The sequence below is a fragment of the Delphinapterus leucas genome, chromosome 7 (genome assembly GCF_059928025.1).
Source record: "Delphinapterus leucas isolate spDelLeu-1000000601 "Yukka" chromosome 7, BTC_Dleu_Yukka2, whole genome shotgun sequence".
Lineage (NCBI taxonomy): Eukaryota > Metazoa > Chordata > Mammalia > Artiodactyla > Monodontidae > Delphinapterus > Delphinapterus leucas.
The window spans coordinates 85758075-85782920 of NC_143135.1; the positions used below are offsets into that span (position 1 = coordinate 85758075).

The 24846-nt window shown below is 37.6% G+C and overlaps 1 protein-coding gene across 3 annotated transcripts in view; it reads left to right on the forward strand.

Annotated features, from left to right (window-relative positions):
* The window catches only part of DDX10 (DEAD-box helicase 10), a 287937-nt gene that overhangs the window by 172445 nt on the left and 90646 nt on the right, over positions 1 to 24846 (forward strand). For all 3 annotated transcript variants that reach the window (XM_089915515.1, XM_022561609.3, XM_022561610.3), the window contains exon 16: positions 8522 to 8578. In XM_089915515.1, coding sequence (XP_089771641.1) covers positions 8522 to 8578 — 57 coding nt within the window. The remainder of the gene's footprint in view (positions 1 to 8521; positions 8579 to 24846) is intronic.

Genomic DNA, 24846 nt, shown 5'->3' on the forward strand with positions numbered 1-24846 from the left:
GTTAAAACATAGCATATGATTTTAAAACTATCACTTTGATTGTCTCACAGCAAGGTTGAACAGAGCAGTTTGGGGCTGACACAATTGTGAGAGAAATCGCAAGAACTTTCCATGCTACTGGTTTTGAACCAGTTCTCTATAACTAAAATAGGTATAAGGTCTTTTTAAAACAAGTCAAAGCTTGTTGTTTTATATAAAATAAGTATATACTGCACAAGGTGGCCCATGGCATACCTTCTATATTGGAGGTTGAAAATATTATGTAGACTAAAAAGAGCACAAAGAAGTAACCAAAATAGTCTTCTCTCTATTCACCTTTAATGTAAATGCTACCTGGCACAAATATGATTCGTTTCTTGGTATTTTCATCAGTAAAGTTATTATTTAAACACATATAAGTATTTGTTTATTAAATTAGTGAATATTTCATGTTTGTGAGCACTTAGTATGTTTATTACAATAGCATACATAAGATACAATACAGGTGCTCAAATCAGTTATTTACCAAGCTGCAATGGACTGGATTTCTACCCAGAAGGCATATGGAATATCTTTTTTAAATGGCAAGTTTTAACATTTGGCATAATGTTTGGTGGAAAGAGTGTTGTGCTATAACAAGTTGGGATACTTGCATTTGAGTCCTGAGTCTAGCATTACCTAGTCCATTTGGGGATCACCAGTCACCAGTTTGGATTGCACTTCCCTATACTGAAAAATGAGGGAGTGAGAATGGGGGTTAATACCAAGTGATCAGAGAGATCCTCTGGCTCTGTGTGTATAAGTAAGATGTGAGAATAAAATGATCCTTTCCTGTCTGAAAAATGGAATTTTAATTTGTCGTTTTTCCCTGCTGACCTGTCGGGTTCCGTGCTTGATGATAAGGCTTCCTTCTTGTTCACTTATTTTTCCAATGGTTACTAAAATTTTACCTTAAAAAGTAAATATATTCTTAATCCTGCACAGTTTATTTTATTTTAATTGCATTACCTGAACACATTATTGGTTTTGAAATCATATTTTTTTCTTAACACAAAATTATGAATGAGGAATGTGCCTGAAAGACTTTTACATATGAAAAGAAAACTCCATAAAATCTATAACATAATTCTGTATTTGATACATATTGTGACACATATTATATTTTTTAAAATATGTATCACTTTTAGAAGCTTTTATGAGCTTAGAAATCTTTTGGCATGTTTAAAATAATTGTATTTCATGATTATATTTTTGGTTTAAGAGGATAAGATAGTTAGTATATAAGTTATATATAAGTGAATATATATAATCATTAGTCTTAATGATTCTGTTTGAAAGTAGTTGTTTGTTCTTGGTGTTTAAAATTAACAGCCTCACACCATAGCATCTAATATGCACTCAGTCTTTGTATTGTAGGTCTCAGCTATTCATTTATTCCCACCTGTTTTTCCTCCATGCTATAACACCTGTCCTTGACTCATTTTTCACCTACCAAATTCTGAAATCTGTGTAATTTCTACTGTGACTCAAGTAAATATCTTTGTCCTAAAGATTTAGAAACTGAACTATAGAATTTTAACTAGTTTATAGCCAAAAAAAAAAAGCAAAAGAAAAAATAAAGGCAGTACAGTTTATGGCATCACTGGGAGTGGAACTCAGCTGCCCGCTTGCTGGAACTTAGCCACTTGCTCTGGGGACTTCAGGAGCCCTTGCATAACTGCTTTGGATCACCCAGTCCATAGCTTTGTTTCTCTTCATGAGTCTTCATTGTAGTCATTAAGTATCATTTTCTTCTGAGACCATTCTGGTCTTTCTCTTTCCCTGGCAATTTATAAGTAACTATACTTAATTAGGCCTTGTTACTGTTTTCTTTGCTAAACCTCTTGAAACTATTTATCAGAAGTAAAATTGTAGCAAAAGCTATATTTTTAAATATAAAACCATTAGTAAATTACTAAGTTGTAAAGGCGAAAGTGCTGCTTTTGCACAGAAACTGTGTTTTCTTTTTTTCTTTTTTTTTTTTAAGAAACTGTGTTTTCTGATAATTCAGTCAGAACTGTGAAAGATGGGCCATGGATCATATTATTGAAAGGTTTTTACTTAAATGGAATGAAAATCTGCTTTGTGGTGTATGTCATCATCTTAGCTCTGAAAGATAGCTTGTGTTTAGTGTGATAATATCTGCTTTAACAGCTGAGAGTGGAGAGAAGCAATTCATTATGAGATTCTCTTTCATTTCTTTGAAATTTGCTTTGAGTGCTTTATCCATTTTGGGTTGTATATTTAGGTGTCATGTCATAATGTGTCTCTGGACTGTTTGCAAAGTTGCTCTGGGTTCTGCTTAACTACTAGCATGAATATTATTAGAACGTTAAGAAAGAATTAAAGGGACTTTTTAGAAAATCTGTTTTGTTTTGTTGTTGTTTACACAGAATTGAGTTGGCATGGAATCCAGGTATCTTAAACATAAATTTATTATGATAATCAAGAAGGAGGGAAGCTGTAATCAGGCATGCTAGGAATAATAACAACAAGAACATTAAGAAGAACAATAACAAGTAGCAGTTAGTTAACTGGGCCTTGCACTAAGCATTTTTTATGTGTCGTATTATATGCTAACAATTAACTTCTGATATAAGTGGGTTAACCTCATTTTACTGATGATAAAACTAAGACTTAAAAGGGTCAAGTAATTTATCCAAGGCCCCACAGCTTATAAAAGCTTACAAATAGTAGCCCTGGGACTCTTACCAAGGTCTTTGTTTCTCTACACACTGTTTTTAACTATGTAGCTGCTACCTATCTCATACCAATAGCCATTCTCTTACAACAGCATAACTCTGAAGCAATGAATCAAAAGGTAGAGAGGATGACAGCTGGAGATGAGGATTTTGAAGAAGGAATGACACATAATAGAAATTGTTCATGTTTCCAGAGCAAGGTCATTGGTCTCAAATAAATTTAGAATAAAATAAGCACCGTGGTTAGTAGTTTAGTTTAGGACCACATACTAACATTGCCTTTCCCTGAATGTTCGTTGCATAGCTATATAGTTACTAGTACCATAATCCATTTTTAAGTAGGTATGGCCATTTAAGCGTCTAAGGCATTGTCAGAGACTGGCCTAGCTCATACGAGCTTATGAAATTTTACTAATGTCAGAAATGTCATCATGGGGGGACATGTATCCCATACTTAATTCTAAAATTCACTTTATGAATAAAGCTTATTTATAAGGGAGGAAAGGAGATTCTCATCTTGTACAACCGTCCTACTACCTGTCCCCTTCCTACTACCATCACAACTGGATCTATTATAAAAAAGGAACCAGCCTATTACTATAGAACCTTTGCCTATAATTCAGAGATGTCTACCTGGGAGGTTTCTCTTCTTATTCTCATGAGCTTATATCATCTTGTGATAGTCCAACATCTGAGTATTTGGGCCTTTTTTCATATCCAGCATCCAAATGAGATAAATACTCAAGATTATATAGGTCTTATCTACTTTGTGGCAAGTCTTTGACCTGTTTATTATTTCTATTTTTATTGTTAAGTTCTTTGTTTGGTGGATTTTTTAAAAAAAAAAACACCATATGTTGTTTGAGAGGTGGGGTGGTGGTTAGATTGATGGTCAGTAGCTGGAGAGGTTGAGGAGCAGGGGCAGAGTTTGGTGCTAATGGAATTCAGGGATCTGACAAGATTAGGTCATGGACTACAAAGATGAGGGGAAGCTAGGCTGTGTCTGTTTTGCCCATCCCTATATACCCAAACCCCACCACGGGACCTGGAACATAGTAGCTCAGCAAATGTTTGAAGGAATTGATTAGTGAATCGGTGTTTCTGTGTAAATTTGTTTTTCTCACTGTCTTCATATCCTTACTGTAGTTGTTATAGATTTATATATGGAAGCGCAATTTTTTATGTTGTTCAGATGAAACTCTGTAGAACAGGTAACAGATCAGAGAACCTTGTTGTGTTCTTCATTCCCAGGAGGGATTTAGGCTTACTGGGATTTTGTTCTTGGAGGGCAGGGGGTATCTTCAGGGCCAAAAATCCTTGTAATCATTCTTTTACTCACTTTTGTTGAGCCAGTTTTCTTCCCTGAAAAAGAGGTTCCTGTAATACTGAAATGAGGATTGATGTCCCCTACTTCTTTATGTGACAGCTGGGAACTCCATTCCTTACCAAACTGACACAGTTGCCTGAGACTCATTCAGATAGGTTATATGCTTCCACCAGCTCCTGAAAAATATTGATTTCTAAATCTACAGATTTCCAAGCACCATGGAATGAAAATGGTTTAAATACGTAGTCCTGACTGATGTTGAAATTCATATTTCATGGTACTTTCTTTTCTGGAAGCTAAGGACCTGTAGTGTGTGAGAAGCCAAAAGACATATAGTAACATCTATAAAGGAGTATTTTGTACTTTGAAATGTAATTTTTCTGTTTTCTTTTGAATTTGATTTTTATTATTGAATTTCATGATCTTCTTATACTTAATCATTTGTAGCATGGCAGAACTAAACATAAAATTGTGCCATCTTTTTGTTGGCATAAAATACCTTTTGGTACCAATCCTAAAAAATGAAATAGGAAAAGAAAGGATTTAAAGCATTTAAACCACCAAAAATTAAGTGTGTGTGGGGGGGTGAGGAACCTCGGTTACTGAATCTAATAAAATTCAATTATATTTTTCCCCTAGTCATTGTAATTCAACGTTTTATTTTTACATCGCATTTATGATTCACATACTCTTCTTTTAAGAAAAGAACCCTTTTCCTGCCTTAGCAAAAGAAGAAATTGTACTTTCTTCCCTATATCCATTTCCCAAATTTTGGATTATCATAATTCTATTTCCTATTCTCCTCTGTTTAAAGACTAATGTTCACTCTTTCCTCTTTTCAGATAGAGTGCTAATATAGCTTTTTAAGATAAGAAAGAGAAGTTTTCTAATTTTCTTTTTGTTTCACCCAATATTGAAAGTTTGTTCTTTTTATTATACTTCATTTTCATGTCCTGGTCATGTTCATTTCACATTTTACAGGTTTTGAATATCCCTCATCCACCTAAGACCTGTGGCAGAAATCTTAAAAGGAAAAATTATTCTACTTGCATGCACATGTGAACTCTGATAGCCAATTTAAATTTTGAAGTTTAAAATATTCTTCATTGACTATAATGAGTCAATACTGGTGTTCAATAGTAGTAGAAATTTGTTAATATATTTTTTCTGCTCTGATTAAAGTGGCTAGATGAAAAGCCGCAAAAGAGAGATTGCGTTTACTTGTTTAGAGAGAGTTTGTCTGATGTGAACATATTGAGGTTATTCTTTGGAACTTTGAAGTGCCATTTTCAGATGCTCTATTGTGTTGGGAGAAGGCCAGTTACTGAATAAATACAACAACAATTTGTGTGACTGTTAAATGTGGTTCATTATCTGTTTGTTCTGGACAGGAAACAGGCAAAAATTAATTAAATAGTGTACATAAAATGCTATCAGGAAAAAAATGCTCTCAGGATGAAAGACCCATATGGTAACCGACCATTATTAATAATAAAAGGAAATGCAACATTTGGCTGAAACATGTTGTTAAGATAAAAACTGTTCATCTGGGCTTCCCTGGTGGCACAGTGGTTGAGAGTCCGCCTGCCAGTGCAGGGGACACGGGTTCGTGCCCCGGTCTGGGAAGATCCCACATGCCGCGGAGCGGCTAGGCCCGTGAGCCATGGCCGCTGAGCCTGCGCGTCTGGAGCCTGTGTTCTGCAACGGGAGAGGCCACAACAGTGAGAGACCCGCATACCGCAAAAACAAACAAACAAACAAAAAAAAACTGTTCATCTAACAAAGCTGCGTAAACTTTCTCATGGAGGAGAGAAGAGGTATAGACGTGTGCTGGAGTTGAGGGAGTTGACTCCATGTGGTGTTGACTCCATAGACCCAATTTTAGTCTCAGCTCTATCACACTGGCTGTGTGACATCAGGAAAGTTACTTCATCACTTTGATCTTCAACTTTTTCATCTATAAGATGGGAATGATAATACCTCAAAAGTTTTGTTACATAGAATTAAAAATATATGTAAAATGCTTAGCACACTGCTGATCCTTAATAATTCAGTGCTTCTACTGTTAGTAAGAAAATAATGATAGCAATAATGTGCTAATGAACAGATATATATGTATAAAAGTAAAGTTTTATCACTCTCTAGTTATTTGACATTTTATGTAGCTGTAGTTTTAAAATTAGTTTAAGCAGTGCAACACTCAAAAGTTACTGTGGGGCTTCCCTGGTGGCGCAGTGGTTGAGAGTCCGCCTGCTGATGCAGGGGACACGGGTTCGTGCCCTGGTCCGGGAGGATCCCACATGCCGTGGAGCGGCTGGGCCCGTGAGCCATGGCCGCTGGGCCTGCGCGTCTGGAGCCTGTGCTCCACAACGGGAGAGGCCACAGCAGTGAGAGGCCTGAGTACCGAAAAAAAAAAAAAAAAAAAAAAGTTACTGTGATCTTTGTAGACTAACATAAAATACTGTTCTGCTTAATTTTACTTTCCATACATGAAAACTTTGTGTGGAAAATGAAACTAAATTGTGTATGTGTGAAAGAGAGAAGAGAGAGAAAATTACAAATACATCCATCCACAAACTAAAGCCACCTCTCAAGCTAAGCATAATTATGGTCAGTGGTTTAAAATTTTTTTCTTTAATATTATTTTGCTACTTTCATTTATTTTGTAGTCTGCTAATACTCATAGAGAATCAGTAATTGGTGTCAACTTTTGTGAAAAATTTGGGTGCAGATGTTTACAAACTGCCATCCATAAACTTTTTCCCCCTCCCACAAATGAGGACACACTGAAATTACTTCACTTTAGTGGCAGAACAACTCTCATAAGCTCATTAGAGAACCAGTTCATGTATAGTATCTTAATAACTATTGCATTCATTGGCTGCTTGGTAAAATAATAGTAAGTTTATTTTTTTCTGTTATTAAAGTCACACCTGTTAAATTCTCCAAATCCTGACTTTTAATTTTTTTTATAATGTATCCAAAAAAGGCACTAGACTTGGCATACGGAGACCCATGTTTGAGATCAGTCTCTCACTTACTAAGCTCTTTGACAATGAAAAGAATGTGTTTGACAACAGGTTCTTAGTTTTGATTTCTTCATCTTTCCTTTTCTCCTGACCTTGATCCTGGAACTTCCAAATAATCTTTAGAATGTTTCTCTGTATAATTGCACATTGTTTAAGTTTTACGTGCTCTTTTAGTTGTATGTTTTATTTGGAAGTCAAAGTAATCCATTTTCTCCAAAACTAGTGTAGAAAAAGAATAATAATCACAGAAAAGAATAATTTAACATTATGCATTATTCAGGGGTATGACACATGAACAGTTGCCATCTGAATTTGAGTTTTTGTTAGTTTCACTTAGAATTTAGCTTTCCTGCTGTGCAATCTGAAGCTATAAAAACTGAATCTATAAGTTCTCTGGACTCCCCTCCTCTTTGCATTAATTAGTACTTAACCCCCTTTGAAACTTTTAACGTTTATGTTCTCACTTTATTAAAAAGAAGTCTGTAAACCTAGATAGGGTGTATAGTGTGGATTGTAGCAGTTTCTTGCCCTTCTCAGAGCTGTGAGCAACAGAGCAGCCTCAGGTCTGTCTCTAGAGTATGTATTAGAATTGGTTCTTCAATCTGGAGAAAGCTATGTATGAAGCATAGTGATAATGATAGATTGTCCAGACTGAAAAAATTGTTAATTCTCATGTTAGTGGATATTTAATGTAAGAGTGAATCATGGTCGCAGTTTCATGAAAGAATTATTTGCTGTTTATTCACTTTTTACATTGATCTAGTAGTTCATTAAATTTAAAATAGTTAGCTATGAATTCTGGATTGAGACTAGCCTCTATATTGTTTTACCACTTTATTTTTTGAAGAGGAAAAGAGGTGTTTTATTTAAAACAAAAGTTTTTTCAACTTTAGCTTCATTTTGTTGTTTTGAATTTTATTAATATACATATTTATTTTTCTTATTTTGAAAACATTAGTGCTGCATTTTCTGCCTGTTTTATGATCATTGGAAAACTAATGGGGAAATTATAAAACAATTCAGTAAAATAAGGTGCTTATAAGAATAATCTTCCATTGTTTTTGTTTTGAGAAAAATATTGCCACTTTTCTAAGAACCCCAAGGATGAGGATTTCATATCCTTTATAAATTCTGCTTTTAGAGGAAAAGGGAAATAATCATTACTGCATTTCTTCCTTTTTATTTTAATAGCCAACACTGTGAACCAGTCATATGTCAGACATTGTGCTAATAAGCATTTATGTTGTTTTATATAGTTCTTATACCAACTTTATGAAATGTGTGTTCCTGTTATCTCCATGTTTAGATGAGAAAATGAGAGGTAGTGAATAAGTTGCCCCAAACTGCACAGCTAGTAAATGGTCTAACTGTAATTTGATTCCAGATCTGTTTGACACATACTTAATGATTATGAAAACTTATTAATTTTCCCCCTCTTCCTGTAGGAGAAAAGACTGAAAGAAAGGGAAGCCAGAAGAGAAGCCAGTAAGAAACAAGCAAAGGTAAGGGTTTATATTTTAATGAGAAGAATGTTTGTAACATTGAATGGAATTTAAATACTCTTTTTTTCCAGATGCAATTTATATTTATTTATACATCATGTCATTTGAATTGGATTTAAGTCCGTGTATGTGTATCATTTGCTTTCTCATATTCATTTGTTTCCTCTGTGGTGCAGGATGAAAAATACATAAGATAATTTGTTTGTTGGGCTTTGCCCTCCTACCCTCACCATCGTTTTCCATTATGTTTTGTATTAAGTGTAGGAGATGGTTGACTCTGTGGGCCAGGCCTGATAGGATTTTATTCTATGTCATCTTCAGACTAGAGAGACAGCCTGTGTGAACCCAACTTGCTAATAGATAACCCTGAAAGTATTGGTTGCTTCAACTCCTAGAACCTAGGGGAAAGCACTCTGTATCTCCCACCTTCACTGTATTCTGTAAACGAAAATTTTCAGCAAGTGTATATGTACAGTTTCTTTCAAGTATATGTACAATTGTAAACACCATCATCCATGTGCAGCTAAAATTTTTATCTGGTGTGTTTGACACCAAGGAAGTTCAGCTTCTGCATTCTGAGGACATTTAGTAGAAATGATTTCCTAAAACCAGGGCACAGAAATGTATGTCATTTCTCATGCTGTATCTCATTGTGCTATGCCTGACTAGCCATCATTTCTTCTTAGCAGTTAGCAAAGATCCGACTCCCTTGAGTAAAGCCGTAATGTTCTTTGTCATTTTTTCCCATGCTGACCATAGCACTTAGAGAGCAAGTCAGAGATGATAACTCATGCTATAGTTGTGAAGTGGGAAGCAATTACTCTTCAGTGTAAGAGGAAAAGACTGCTTATATTTAGTATTAAATATCACTTTGTCTTCAAAGGTGCCCTAAAACGAGAGCTACAGTGTGTGCAGCCTAACTGCTAAATCAGGTGGTGGATTCCGCATTTGCTTTTAAAATGCAGATGTGAACTGTCATGGCATGGAAATGAGATCTCAGGGACTATAGTGGGAAAAATTTAAATTTAAGAAGGAAATCTTAACTTTAATGAAAGCAGTTGATATTTATGAATATTGTATGTTCAGCATAAAAATAAATCATTTTATTTTACTAAGAAGCTCTCATTTCTTTCTGCACATGAAATTATAAAATGAAAGATATCAATACAGTCTGGAGCCAAAAGAAAACCCTGTATTTCCTTTGCGTGATTTGTGCATATTTGTGTATATTACTAAGTCTGGTTTATTTTTTATACTTGTTGACACTGTATGCTTCATCTTTTGTAGTGGTTTAAGCTGTAAGAAAGAAATTACTCTCACCCTTGAGCCTGCCTCTTGTGCCTCTTCTTTTATTTCCCTATAAGTTGCTGTATGTATTTGGTTCTGATGCTGTGCCAGCTGAGAAATGAAAAGCCGTAAAGGCTGTCAGAGTTAGGTTTTACCACTGGGGTAGACCTCTAAAGTGAACTTCTCAAGCCAAGCCCATCCCTCCACTCCACACCCCTTCCCCTGTTTGTCATGTGTGTTTTGTTTCCTGATGTCTAAGAAAGGAGGAGGACTTCCTTGTCAAGAGGTTGTCTCATTTCTGTATAAGTGCTAAGGACTGTACTGGGAACAAAGAAAAGAACAGCTGACATGGCTTTGCTGCTCAGCCAGGAGCTTTCAATAGACAGAGGCGGTGTTTTAGTATTGCTCTGAATAGTCGAGCTGCCTCCATTTCACAGCCCTGTGTGTGCTCAGAGACAGCAACCCTCTTTTTTTTTTAATTAATTTTTTTTGGAGTATAGTTGCTTTACAATGTTGTGTTAGTTTCTACCATACAGCAAAATGAATCAGCTATAGATATATACATATTCCCTCTTTTTTCGATTTCCTCTTATAAGAGTGATATTAGCAGAGAGATGAGAGGATGGGTTGTATACAGGACTCAAATATTCCTCAGCACACCAAGGACTGACAGCAGTGACAGATTCAAGCTGACTCATGGAGGCCAAGGAATTAGCTTGGGCTAACCTTTTTGCACCCAGCTTCTTTACAAATGAAAGTGACAGAGGATGGAGGCTCTTACAGCTTTTCAGGTGCCCCTTTGGAAACAGACCCAGAAGATGTTGGAGGGACTCTGTAAAGAGGTGATGGCCCAGAGTTCTGTGATAGCTAAAAAGAAATATATGAGATGAATTATCAGGTTTTCCAATTGTGTGTGTATGCGCACACACGCTTTAAATTATGGATATGTCTTAGTTTTAGAGTAAACTTTGTCTTTTCTTTAATATGTCTAAACATAGTCATTGTGTGACTTGAGGCTGTTGTCTTCTGAGGCCTTCTGGTCAGCTTCAATCTAGAGCATCCTTCAGTCTTTGAACCTATACCTAAAAGATACCTTAGTGGTGAAAGAAAGTGGTGTTTGCAGACTTACTATAGCACCGGAGGTGTTTTCTTACCCATTTATACCTATTTCAAGAAATCAATGCATAGAAACTGGAAGTGTGAGAAAGGGAGACTCACAGAACAGTTTTCTACCTTGTTTTGTGCTTCATTTAGCAAACATCATGTTATAGGAGGAGGAACATAGAAGACACAGAGTATTGCTTTAAAAATTGGAAAAATGTGTTAGAATAAAAGTTGATAGTATTATCTTTATTTCCCAGAAAAGAGAAAGTTTAAAGATATTGTGAGTTCTCAATTTTATAAATGATGCTTGTTGGTTATCTCTTCCCAATACACAGTAAGTATTCCTAAGAAAAATTGCTTTGAAGTTGGAGTGCAGTAAAATAAAGTTGGAATGGACCTCTCAGAAAGCTGATGCAACTTTTTGTTGAAAGATAGATCTAAGATCTGCCTAGAATACATTATGTGCAGTGTCAGGAGTTGGAGAGAAATAGGAAGTTGAAACTCCTAAGAAAGTTTTCAGGGTACCCAATGTCTAGTGATTTGAGAGACAGAGGTCTTTGGGTATCAGAAATTTCCTTAGCCTTGAAATATTTGAACTGCTAAAGAATATTTGACTTTTACCTTAGCTAATGGGATGTTGTGTGTTCTTATGAGTTAGAAATTTTAAACTGAGATCTGAAAAGTAGTTGTAGCAATGATGAATAGACCACATTGCTTTTTGGATTCAGGGAGGTTACATAATCCTAGAAATACAGCTTTACCTCATTATCCAGCTAGATTTCCTCATGTTACTTTGATGGTCTCACGTGCTTATACCAACCTCTGGTGGCTGGAAGGATTTTACAGAAATGTAAAGAAATAAAGTATGTGGTTGATAAAACTGAACACTGAGTGTGAAGGAGCAAAGAGTGGGAAACAGCTCAGAGGCACTTAAACACCGGAAAGTTAAGCATTGCTTGGACTTTATATTACAGATGATGCTTATAGTTTTTATTTTTTAGGCGTGGGGGAAATTATATGAAAATAATTAAAATGATGTATGTTTTGACGTTGATGTTATGTAGCCACTGTAAATTTTAACTTGATTTTCTCTTTCTGTTTTCTTTTATTGCTTTTAAAAATTTTAGTGACTCTGGGACACTTTATTAATGTACTTAATGAATAGTAGTCTTAGGAGATAATTTTAGGTAAAGTGGTTTTGGTTAGTTCTTTCACAATAGGAGTAGAAGAAGTTATATAATTTTAGAACTTGAATATACCTGAGAGATGGTCTGGAGGTGTTTCCTAAAACTGGTTTATAATATCTTTTTCTCTGGCTAGCAATAGTTTCATAAAGCAAAGCTAAATTTATTTTTTGATATTATGTTCTTTTGAAATCTTTTTGAACTTTTCCTGGTCCATGAAATGTAAGAATGGAAACATCCACTCATCTATTCCAGCAGTTTTAAATAGTGCATTGAGTAGGCTAGGGGTTCTGCAGAGGTATACCACCCCCCCTCCCCATCCCCCCAGGATACAGGAGGGTTATTTGGGCAGGACTCCAGGCTCCCATTTTGTCTTCAATAAGAGTAGCCCCCTTTTTTTCTCTATGTATACTGAAGCTTCCAGGGAAACTTTTGTTTGAAATAATGGTTCTACTTAAATACATCCATCCATTCATACTTGTTATTTTTAAAGTACCCAAATAAATTAAGCTAAAAGCGAGTAAATGACTTAACATCATCACTGGCTTCTCTGATGGCAGAACCACTGTGTGTACTCAGGCTCCCTGAATCCTCATTTCCTGTTATTCTTATTGCACCATGCAGTTTCTGTATGTTACTTTTAACCTCTTTTATTTCTATTTTTTTCTTTAAAAAACAACCCTGATCTATGGTACATAGGCTAACAACTATTCACAGAAAATTACTAATAGCAAATACCTTGAGTAAGGAGAGAACGCCACACTAAGACTGGAAAGCAGTCTGTGTCTCAATTGCTGGGTGACCCCTTGATCTGAGCCAAAATATGTAACAAAAAGTATGTCTTACTACAGGCTTACCTGCTAAAGGATTATCTCTCCGTGTAGAGCTACAAATAGACATTGATAAATGTTGGTAATGGTCATTCACAACTTTTCTAGGTCTTCAGCCTTTGTATTTATTCCCTTTTGGCAGTGCTTTATTGACTGACACCAAACTAGTATTTTTTAACTTGTGGGGAAATACCTTCTTATTCCGTATATTTCATATAAACCTTCTACCCCCCACCACCACCTTTTTTCTTTTTTGGCATTTTATAACACTGAAATATTTAACTAGTCTCTTCCTTTGTTCTTAATATGTTTAGGATTTCAAGGGCTCTAGAGGATTGTTTATTTCAAACAAAACAGCTTTTGATAAAATTAAAAACAAGGTAATGGAAACGTAAGTTTGTTTATAGTCCCAATTCCCAGTGAAAGCAAAGGTGCTCCCTGGAAGTAAATTGCTCTCCCATTTGAAGGGTCCGAACTCTTCCAGGGCACCGTTTGCTGCACTGATACAATCACTTATTCAGTGGTGTCCTAAATGAAGTCATTCAGTTTCTCTAAGCAAACTATTCAAATAATACCTTATTTTAGTGCTGTAATAAGACCCATTAAACTGTCCTTCTACTTCTTAAAATAAACAACATTGAGTCTTTTAGAAGGCCTGCTTTTTCCCTTTAATATCTATTTGAGTTAGCAATGAAAACCCAAGTAGCTTTTATTGTAATTCTAGTGTTGGTTTGGTTGCTTGGAGGTTAATGTAGTGGTTTTTGAATTTTTTTTCCCTCTCTTTCTTTCTTTGGTGATAATGAAGAAGGGGATTACAAGGTTCGAACTTTTAACCCTCTTGGGTTATTTAAGAGTTACTTCCAGTGTTCACTGTAAGAGAATTGTCCTTTTCTAGTCATGAAGATTTAAAAGTTAAAAGGGCTTCCCTGGTGGCTCAGTGGTTGAGAGTCCGCCTGCCGATGCAGGGGACACGGGTTCGTGCCCCAGTCTGGGAAGATCCCACATGCCGTGGAGCGGCTGGGCATGTGAGCCATGGCTGCTGAGCCTGAGCGTCCGGAGCCTGTGCTCGGCAACGGGAGAGGCCACAACAGTGAGAGGCCCGCGTACCGCAAAAAGAAAAAAATAAAAAATAAAAAAATAAAAGTTAACTATGGGAGAAGGAACAGTTGTGGTCATGCATATCATCCAGTTGGTGAATACATACTGTTCTCTTAAGACTCAGTTTATGGGTCTTTTATGAAGATTTTTCCAACCCTCTCAGATATAATGGACTCCTGCTTTTGCAACTCCTACCCCAGCCTCCTTTATGAAGCATTTGGTAGTTTATAGCACTTATTTGGACACGTGTCTGTTTTTCCTACTCAGCTCTAAGTCTTGTTGTTTGTATTCCCTATCACAGTGCTTGGTTCATAATAAGCACTTAGTAAATATTTGAATGAATGAGGGCGTGAATGAGTGACTTAAAGGGATACAGAGCACAGACTGTAAAATTCTTTATAGTGGTAAAATATATCATAAAATTTACTATTTTTTAACAATTTTTATGTGTACCGTTTGGCAGCATTAATTACATTCACATTGCTGTGAACAACTGCCACCATCCATTTCCAGAACACTCTCATAGTCCTGGACTGAAATTCTGTGCCCCTTAAACAGCAACTCTCCATTCCCACCTCTCCCAAGAGTATAAACTTTTAAAGAGGAAAGTAATATTCCTAATCATTCTTTAACAGGTGAGAAAGTGGAGGCCTTTAATGAATAGGTGATTCTTCCAGTGTCTTACAGTTAATTAATAGCAAAATAGGGCTAGACCCCAGGTCTCTGAGTGTTTTGTGTGTGCTTTTCATTCTGCTTTAAACCCTCTCTATAACAATACAGGAAATACCAAAGAGCACTGAAAGTAGTTTAGAGTTTTGTTAGATTTATTTTATTTAAGGTGTCGCATTTTAAAATATAATAAAATGACGTTATTAATACTACTCTCAGTCACAATCTCAACACTAAGGACTGTAACCCAAGTAACATTGAAAGTTTTCATAGCATCAGTGTTAAACTTACCAAAAGATTTAAAAAACAGTACCCATTTTTTTTTCCTCCAGAATAAATAGGAATTGTAATAATGACATTAGTTTGGAGTATAACTTTCATGGTCAATGTAAAGCATAATAGTAACTAGTAGCTGCTATCATTCATTGACTGCCTACTCTGTTACAAATACTGTAATTAAAGGCTTCACATACATTATTTCTTTAATCCTCATAAACAGTGCTATGAGGTAACTGGTATTGTCGCCATTTCCAAGATGAGGAAAGATTATGCAACTTCCCCAAGATCACAGAGCTAAGGATATGGCAAGTCCAGACTCAAATCTACTTTACTGAACTTTTTTTTTTTTAAATATTTATTTATTTATTTTGGCTGCACCGTGTCTTAGTTGTGACACGTGGGATCTTCGTTGCGGCATGTGAACTCTTAGTTGTGGCATGTATGCGGGATCTAGTTCCCCGACCAGGGATCGAGCCTGGGCCCCCTGCATTGGGTGCGCAAAGTCTTACCCACTGGACCACGAGGGAAATTCCTACTTTACTGGACTCTAAAAGAGCCTTGACCCTTAAGCATAAGGCCATACTGTCCCCTCATTTCCAAGGCGGTCAAGAGTATTCACATTTGAGAGTCCTAAAAGCTAAAATAGAAGTTGCAAGTAAATACTTTCTTCTCCTAAAATTGCCCTTCTTATCCAGTTAGTTCCCTGTTATAGTGGTTACTTAAAGAAACAGAACAGATAGTTGCATAACCATTGGCAGATATAGAGTATTGTTAATTTCCTGCTAGTTTCTATAAAACCTCACTGTAATCCCAGTAGTCAAGTTTTTTTCTTATGAATAAAATAATATGAAACAATTTACCATTATTTCCAGCCCATGGAGATCAGTTAAAATTGTCACATTCTCCTATATTTACTTTTACACAAACTTTCCCTCTGCCTAGAATGTCCTATCTTCATTACTTCTTAGCACCATTTCCTTTTTGAAGCCTTTCCTGCCTTCTTCAGGAGATTTAGGCATTTTTCCTTTCTGCTCTACTCTACTTTTTGGACATTATTCTGTCGTGATACTTAGTGATTGTCTCTCTTATCTCTAGACTGTAAACTCCTTTTGAGCAGCAACTGAGATTTTTCATAGCTGGCACATAGTAAATGCTCGTAAATATTTATTGAACACATCAATGAAATGCAGGTATATTTATTCTTAAAGTTAACATTTACATGTTAATGCTTTGTCAGTTACAGGCTCCTTGAAATCCAGGCCCATGGAATACAGTGGAGTTGCATCATATGCATTTAAATTTCAGCCAAACTGAATGTATCCAGCATACCTAGGCTTACCAAGTTGATGCTCCTCTCCTCCCCCATCTTGTTTATTCAACACAATTTCAAACAAACCCATTAACTTACATTAAGGTTATAGATGCTTAATATTAAAACAGAACGTAGTAAATTCTTAGGCAGTCAGGATCCATTTATTTTTTTATTACTTTATTTTTTATTTATTATTTTAACATCTTTATTGGAGTATAATTGCTTTACAATGGTGTGTTAGTTTCTGCTTTATAACAAAGTGAATCAGTTATACATATACATATGTTACCATATCTCTTCCCTCTTGCATCTCCCTCCCTCCCACCCTCCCTAACCCACCCTTCTACGTGGTAACAATCCACCGAGCTGATCTCCCTGTGCTATACGGCTGCTTCCCACTAGCTATCTACTTTACGTTCGGTAGTGTATATATGTCCACGCCACTCTCTCGCTTTGTCACAGCTTACCCTTCCCCCTCCCCATATCCTCAAGTCCATTCTCCAGTAGGTCTGTGTCTTTATTCCTGTCTTACCCCTAGGTTCTTCATGACATTTTTTTTTTCTTAAATTCCATATATATGTGTCAGCATATGGTATTTGTCTTTCTCTTTCTGACTTACTTGACTCTGTATGACAGACTCTAGGTCTATCCACCTCATTACAAATAGCTCAATTTCATTTCCTTTTATGGCTCAGTAATATTCCATTGTATATATGTACCACATCTTCTTTATCCATTCATCCAGTGATGGACACATAGGTTGTTTCCATCTCCAGGCTATTGTAAATACAGCTTCAATGAACATTTTGGTACATGACTCTTTTTGAATTATGGTTTTCTCAGGGTATATGCCCAGTAGTGGGATTGCTGGGTCATATGGTAGTTCTATTTGTAGTTTTTTAAGGAACCTTCATACTGTTCTCCATAGTGGCTGTAGCAATTCACATTCCCACCAGCAGTGCAAGAGTGTTCCCTTTTCTCCACACCCTCTCCAGCATTTATTGTTTCTAGATTTCTTGATGATGGCCATTCTGACTGGTGTGAGATGATATCTCATTGTAGTTTTGATTTGCATTTCTCTAATGATTAATGATGTTGAGCATTCTTTCATGTGTTTGTTGGCAGTCTGTATATGTTCTTTGGAGAAATGTATATTTAGGTCTTCTACCCCTTTTTGGATTGGGTTGTTTGTTATTTGTTATTGAGTTGCATGAGCTGCTTGTAAAATTTGGAGATTAATCCATTGTCAGTTGCTTCATTTGCAAATATTTTCTCCCATTCTGAGGGTTGTCTTTTCATCTTGTTTATGGTTTCCTTTGCTGTGCAAAACCTTTGAAGTTTCATTAGGTCCCATTTGTTTATTTTTGTTTTTATTTCCATTTCCCTAGGAGGTGGGTCAAAAAGCATCTTGCTGTGATTTATGTCATAGAGTGTTCTGCCTATGTTTTCCTCTAAGAGTTTGATAGTTTCTGGCCTTACATTTAGCTCTTTAATCCATCTTGAGCTTATTTTTGTGTATGGTGTTAGGGAGTGATCTAATCTCATACTTTTACATGTCCTGTCCAGTTTTCCCAGCACTACTTATTGAAGAGGCTGTCCTTTCTCCACTGTACATTCCTGCCTCCTTTATCAAAGATAAGGTGACCATATGTGCGTGGGTTTATCTCTGGGCTTTCTATCCTGTTCCATTGATCTATCTTTCTGTTTTTGTGCCAGTACCATACTGTCTTGATTACTGTAGCTTTGTAGTATAGTCTGAAGCCAGGGAGCCTGATTCCTCCGGCTCCATTTTTCATTCTCAAGATTGCTTTGGCTATTAGGGGTCTTTATGTTTCCATACAAATTGTGAAATTTTTTGTTCTAGTTCTGTGAAAAATGCCAGTGGTAGTTTGATAGGGATCACATTGAATCTGTAGACTGCTTTGGGTAGTAGAGTCATTTTCACAATGTTGATTCTTCCCATCCAAGAACATGGTATATCTCTCCATCTATTTGTATCATCTTTAATTTCTTTCATCAGTGTATTATAATTTTTGCATACAGGCCTTTTGTCTCCTTAGGTAGGTTTATTTCTGGATATTTTATTCTTTTTCTTGCAATGGTAAATGGGAGTGTTTTCTTGGTTTCATTTTCAGATTTCTCATCATTAGTGTATGGGAATGAGAGAGATTTCTGTGCATTAATTTTGTATCCTGCTACTTTACCAAATTCATTGATTAGCTCTAGTAGTGTTCTGGTAGCATCTTTAGGATTCTCTATGTATAGTATCATGTCATCTGCAAACAGTGACAGCTTTACTTCTTCTTTTCTGATTTGGATACCTTTTATTTCCTTTTCTTCTCTGATTGCTGTGGCTAAAACTTCCAAAACTATGTTGAATAAGAGTGGTGAGAGTGGGCCACCTTGTCTTGTTCCTGATCTTAGTGGAAATGCTTCCAGTTTTTCACCATTGAGGACGATGCTGGCTGTGGGTTTGTCATATGTGGCCTTTATTATGTTGAGGAAAGTTCCCTCTGTACCTACTTTCTGCAGGGTTTTTATCATAAACAGGTGTTGAATTTTGTCAAAAGCTTTCTCTGCATCTATTGACATTACCATATTGTTTTTCTCCTTCAATTTGTTAATATGGTGTATCACATTCATTGATTTGTGTATATTGAACAATCCTTGCATTTCTGGAATAAACCCCAGTTTATCATGGTGTATGATCCTTTTAATGTGCTTTTAGATTCTGTTTGCTAGTATTTTGTTGAGGATTTTTGCATCTATGTTCATCAGTGATATTGGCCTGTAGTTTTCTTTCTTTGTGACACCCTTGTCTGGTTTTGGTATCAGGGTGATGGTGGCCTCGTAGAATGAGTTTGGGAGTGTTCCTCCCTCTGCTATATTTTGGAAGAGTTTGAGAAGGATAGGTGTTAACCCTTCTCTAAATGTTTGATAGAATTCGCCTGTGAAGCCATCTGGTCCTGGGCTTTTGTTTTTTGTATGATTTTTAATCACAGTTTCAATTTCAGTGCTTGTGATTGGTCTGTTCATATTTTCTATTTCTTCCTGATTCAGTCTTGGCAGGTTGTGCCTTTCTAAGCATTTGTCCATTTCTTCCAGATTGTCCATTTTATTGGCATAGAGTTGCTTGTTGTAACCTCTCATGATCTTTTGTATTTCTGCAGTGTCAGTTGATACTTCTCCTTTTTCATTTCTAATTCTATTGAGTCTTCGCCCTTTTTTTCTTGATGAGTCTGGCTAATGGTTTATCTATTTTGTTTATCTTCTCAAAGAACCAGCTTTTAATTTTATTGATCTTTGCTATCATTTCCTTCATTTCTTTTTCATTTATTTCTGATCTGATATTTATGATTTCTTTCCTTCTGCCTACTTTGGGGTTTTTTTATTCTTCTTTCTCTAATTGCTTTAGGTGCAAGTTTAGGTTTTTTATTCGAGATGTTTCCTGTTTCTTAAGGTAGGACTGTATTGCTATAAACTTCCCTCTTAGAGCTGCTTTTTCTGCATCCCATAGGTTTTGGGTCATTTTGTCTCCATTGTCATTTGTTTCTAGGTATTTTTTTACATTGTCATTTGTTTCTAGGTATTTTTTAATTTCCTCTTTGATTTCTTCAGTGATCACTTCATTATTAAGTAGTATATTGTTTAGCCTCCATGTGTTTGTAATTTTTACAGATGTTTTCCTGTAATTGATATCTAGTCTCATAGCGTGGTCAGAAAAGCTACTTGATACAATTTCAATTTTCTTAAATTTACCAAGGCTTGATTTGTGACCCAAAATATGATCTATTCTGAAGAATGTTCCATGATCACTTGAGAAAAATGTGTGTTCTGTTGTTTTTGGATGGAGTGTCCTATAAATATCAATTAAGTCCATCTTGTTTAATGTATCATTTAAAGCTTATGTTTCCTTATTTATTTTCATGTTGGATGATCTGTCCATTGGTGAAAGTGGGGTGTTAAAGTCTGCTACTATGATTGTGTTACTGTCGATTTCCCCTTTTATGGCTGTTAGTATTTGCGTTATGTATTGTGGTGCTCCAATATTTGGTGCATAAATATTTACAATTGTTATATCTTCTTCTTGGATGGATCCCTTGATCATTATGTAGTGTCCTTCTTTGTCTCCTGTAATAGTCTTTGTTTTAAAGTCTATTTTGTCTGATATGAGAATTGCTACTCCACCTTTCTTTTGATTTCTATTTGCATGGAATATCTTTCTCCATCCCCTCACTTTCAGTCTGTATGCGTCCCTAGTTCTGAAGTGAGTCCCTTGTAGACAATGTATATACGGGTCTTGTGTTGGTATCTATTCAGCCCGTCTGTGTCTTTTGGTTGGAATATTTAATCCATTTACATTTAGATAATTATACTACTGTTTCTATTCCCATTTTCTTAATTGTTTTGGGTTTGTTATTGTAGGTCTTTTCCTTCTCTTGTGTTTGTTGCCTAGAGAAGATCCTTTAGGATTTGTTGTAAAACTGGTTTGGTGGTGCTGAACTCTCTCAGCTTTTGCTTGTCTGTAAAAGTTTTAATTTCTCCATCAAATCTGAATGAGATCCTTGCTGGGTAGAGTAATCATGGTTGTAGGCTTTTCTCCTTCATCACTTTAAATATGTCCTACCAGTCCCTTCTGGCTTGCAGAGTTTCTGCTGAAAGATCAGCTGTTAACCTTATGGGGATTCATTGTGTGTTATGTTGTTTTCCCTTGCTGCTTTTAATATGTTATCTTTGTATTTAATTTTTGACAGTTTGATTAATATGTATCTTGGCGTGTTTCTCCTTGGATTTTTCCTGTATGGGACTCTCTGTGCTTCCTAGACTTGATTAACTATTTCCTTTCCCATATTAGGGAAGTTTTCATCTATAATCTCTTCAAATATTTTCTCAGTCCCTTTGTTTTTCTCTTCTTCTTCCGGAACCCCTATAATTCGAATGTTGGTGCGTTTCACGGTGTCCCTGAGGTCTCTGAGACTGTCCTCATTTCTTTTCATTCTTTTTTCTTTATTCTGCTCTGCAGTAGTTATTTCCACTATTTTATCTTCCAGGTCACTTACCCGTTCTTCTGCCTCAGTTATTGTGCTATTGATCCCTTCTAGAGTATTTTTAGTTTCATTTATTGTGTTGTTCATCGTTGCATGTTTCATCTTTAGTTCTTGTAGGTCCTTGTTAAATGTTTCTTGCACTTTCTCTATTCTATTTCCAAGAGTTTGGATCATCTTTACTATAATTATTCTGAATTCTTTTTTTAGGTAGACTGCCTATTTCCTCTTCATTTGTTAGGTCTGGTGGGTTTTTATGTTGCTCCTTCATTTGCTGTGTGTTTTTCTGTCTTCTCATTTTGCTTATCTTACTGTGTTTGGGGTCTCCTTTTTGCAGGCTGCAGGTTTGTAGTTCCCGTTGTTTTTGGTGTCTGTCCCCAGTGGCTAAGGTTGTTTCAGTGGGTTGTGTAGGCTTCCTGGTGGAGGGGACTAGTGCCTGTGTTCTGGTGGATGATGCTGGATCTTGTCTTTCTGGTGGGCAGGTCCACGTCCATTAATGTGTTTTGGGGTGTCTGTGGCCTTATGATTTTAGGCAGCCTCTCTGCTAATGGGTGGGGTTGTGTTCCTGCCTTGTTAGTTGTTTGGCATAGGGTGTCCAGCAATGTAGCTTGCTGGTCATTGAGAGAAGCTGGGTGCTGGTGTTGCGATGGAGATCTCTGGGAGATTTTCACCATTTGATATTACATGGAGCTGGGAGGTCTCTTGTGGACCAGTGTCCTGAAGTTGGCTCTCCCACCTCTGAGGCACAGCACTGACTCCTGGCTGCAGCACCAAGAGCCTTTCATCCACATGGCTCAGAATAAAAGGGAGAAAAAGTAGAAAGAAAGAAAGAGGATAATTGAAAATAAAATAAAGTAAGGTAAAATAAAAGTTATTAAAATAAAAAAATAATTATTAAGAAAGAAAAAAATTTTAAATTAAAAAGAAACCCATAATACGCATGGATAGAACCCTAGGACAAATGGTGAAAGCAAAGCTATACAGACAAAATCTCACACAGAAGCATACACATACACACTCACAAAAAGAGGAAAAGGGGAAAAAATAATAAACCTTGCTCTCAAAGTCCTCCTCCTTAATTTGGGATGATTCGTTGTCTATTCAGGTATTCCACAGATGCAGGGTACATCACGTTGATTGTGGAGCTTTAATCCGCTGCTTCTGAGGCTGCTGGGAGAGATTTCCCTTTCTCTTCTTTGTTCTCACAGCTCCCGGGGCTCAGCTTTGGATTTGGCCCTGCCTCTGCATGTAGGTTGCCAGAGGGCGTCCGTTCTTCGCTCAGACAGGACGGGGTTAAAGGAGCCGCTGATTCGGGGGTTCTGGCTCACACTGGCCGGGGGGAGGGAGGGGTACGGAGTGTGGGGCGAGTGTGGGGCGAGCCTGCGGCAGCAGAGTCCGGCGTGACGTTGCACCAGCCTGAGGTGCACCGTGCGTTCTTCCGGGGAAGTTGTCCTTGGATTCCGGGACCCTGTTGGTGGTGGGCTACACAGGCTCTGGGGAAGGGAGGTGTGGAGAGTGACTTGTGCTCGCACACAGGCTTCTTGGCGGCGGCAGCAGCAGCCTCAGCGTCTCAGGCCCGTCTCTGGGGTCCGAGTTGTTAGCCGCGGCTCGCGCCCGTCTCTTGAGCTCCTTTAAGCAGTGCTGTTAATCCCCTCTCCTCGTGCAGCAGGAAACAAAGAGGGAAGAAAAAGTCTCTTGCCTCTTCAGCAGGTCCAGACTTTTCCCCAGACTCTCTCCTGGCTAGCCGTGGTGCACTAACCCCTTCAGGCTGCGTTCACGCCGCCAGTCGTCTCCCTGAGCTCCGACCGAAGCCCGAGCCTCAAGCTCCCAGCCCCTCCCGCCCTGGGGGGGAGCAGACAAGCCTCTCGGGCCGGGGAGTGCTGGTCGGCACCGATCCTCTGTGTGGGAATCTCTTCGCTTTGCCCTCTGCACTCCTGTTGCTGCGCTCTCCTCCGTGGCTCCGGAGCTTCCCCCTCCGCCACCCACAGTCTCTGCCCGCGAAGGGGCTTCCTAGTGTGTGGAAACCTTTCCTCCTTCTCAGCTCCCTCCCACTGGTGCAGGTCCCGTCTCTATCCTTTTGTCTCTGTTTATTCTTTTTTATTTTGCCCTACCCAGGTATGTGGGGAGTTTCTTGCCTTTTGGGAGGTCTGAGGTCTTCTGCCAGCATTCAGTAGGTGTTCTGTAGGAGTTGTTCCACGTGTAGATGCATTTCTGATATATCTGTGGGGAGGAAGATGATCTCTGCATCTTACTCTTCCGCCATCTTCCCCTAGATCCTCACCCAAGTGCTTTTTAAGCTGCTGCCTTTGTGCTGGGACTTGGAGTGAGTGAGTTTGTACGCAAGCCCTTCAAGAGGAGTCTCGGTTTCCCACAGTCTTCCTCCAGCTCTCCCAGATGTAAGCTCCATGACTGTTCAGAGCCAGATGTAATGGTAGCTGATCTTCCTGGTCCAAGTTTCCCAGGCTGGGGAACCTGATGTGGGGCTTGGAGTCATGGCTCCTCAGGGGAGACCTCCATAGTTGTGACATCCCTCCCGCTTGTGTGTCACTGTATCATGGGTGTAGGTTTTGACTAGACTATGTCTCTGCCCTTACTACCAGTCTCAGTATGGTTTTTTCTTATATCCTCTAATTATAAAAAATCTGTTCTGCTAGTCTTCAGTTTGTTCTCAGAGATAGTTATTCTGTGTGTAGTTGTAGTTTTGATGTGTCTGTAGGAGGAGGTGAGCTCAGGATCTTCCCACTCCACCATCCTGATCCACACTCCTTGAACAGTCAATGGATAGAAGTTTTGTATTAATTCCTAAAGGCCATTCCTGATCTTGGAGTTTGATGGGAGGATAAAGCTGATTCCTAATTTTCAAGTGTTTATGGTTACTACTCCTGTGTGAAATACTTTTCAGTGAATAAGGAAACCTCTTTGTGGGGGGGGGTGAACTTTTACTCACTACTCTGTTGTTTGTCGAGTATAAAGTGGCTAAGCTTTATTGCCCCTTCTTTTGTAAATTAAAAAAAAATTTTTTTATGTCTTTATTCAAGTATAATTGCTTCACAATGTGATGTTAGTTTCTGCTGTACAACAAAGTGAATCAGCTATATGTATCCCCATATCCCCTCCCTCTCGAACCTCGCTCCCACCCTCCCTATCCTGCCCCTTTAGATTGTCACAGAGCATCGAGTTGATCTCCCTGTGCTATGCAGCTGCTTCCCACTAGCCATCCATTTTACATTTGGTAGTGTATATATGTCAGTGCTACTCTCTCACTTCATCCCAGCTTCCCCTTCCCCCACTGTGTCCTCAAGTCCATTCTCTAGGTCTGCATCTTTACTCCCGCCCTGCCACTAGGTTCATCAGTACCGTTTTTTTAGATTCCATATATATGTGTTGGCATACGGTATTTGTTTTTCTCTTTCTGACTTACTTCACTTTGTATGACAGACTCTAGGTCCATCCACCTCAT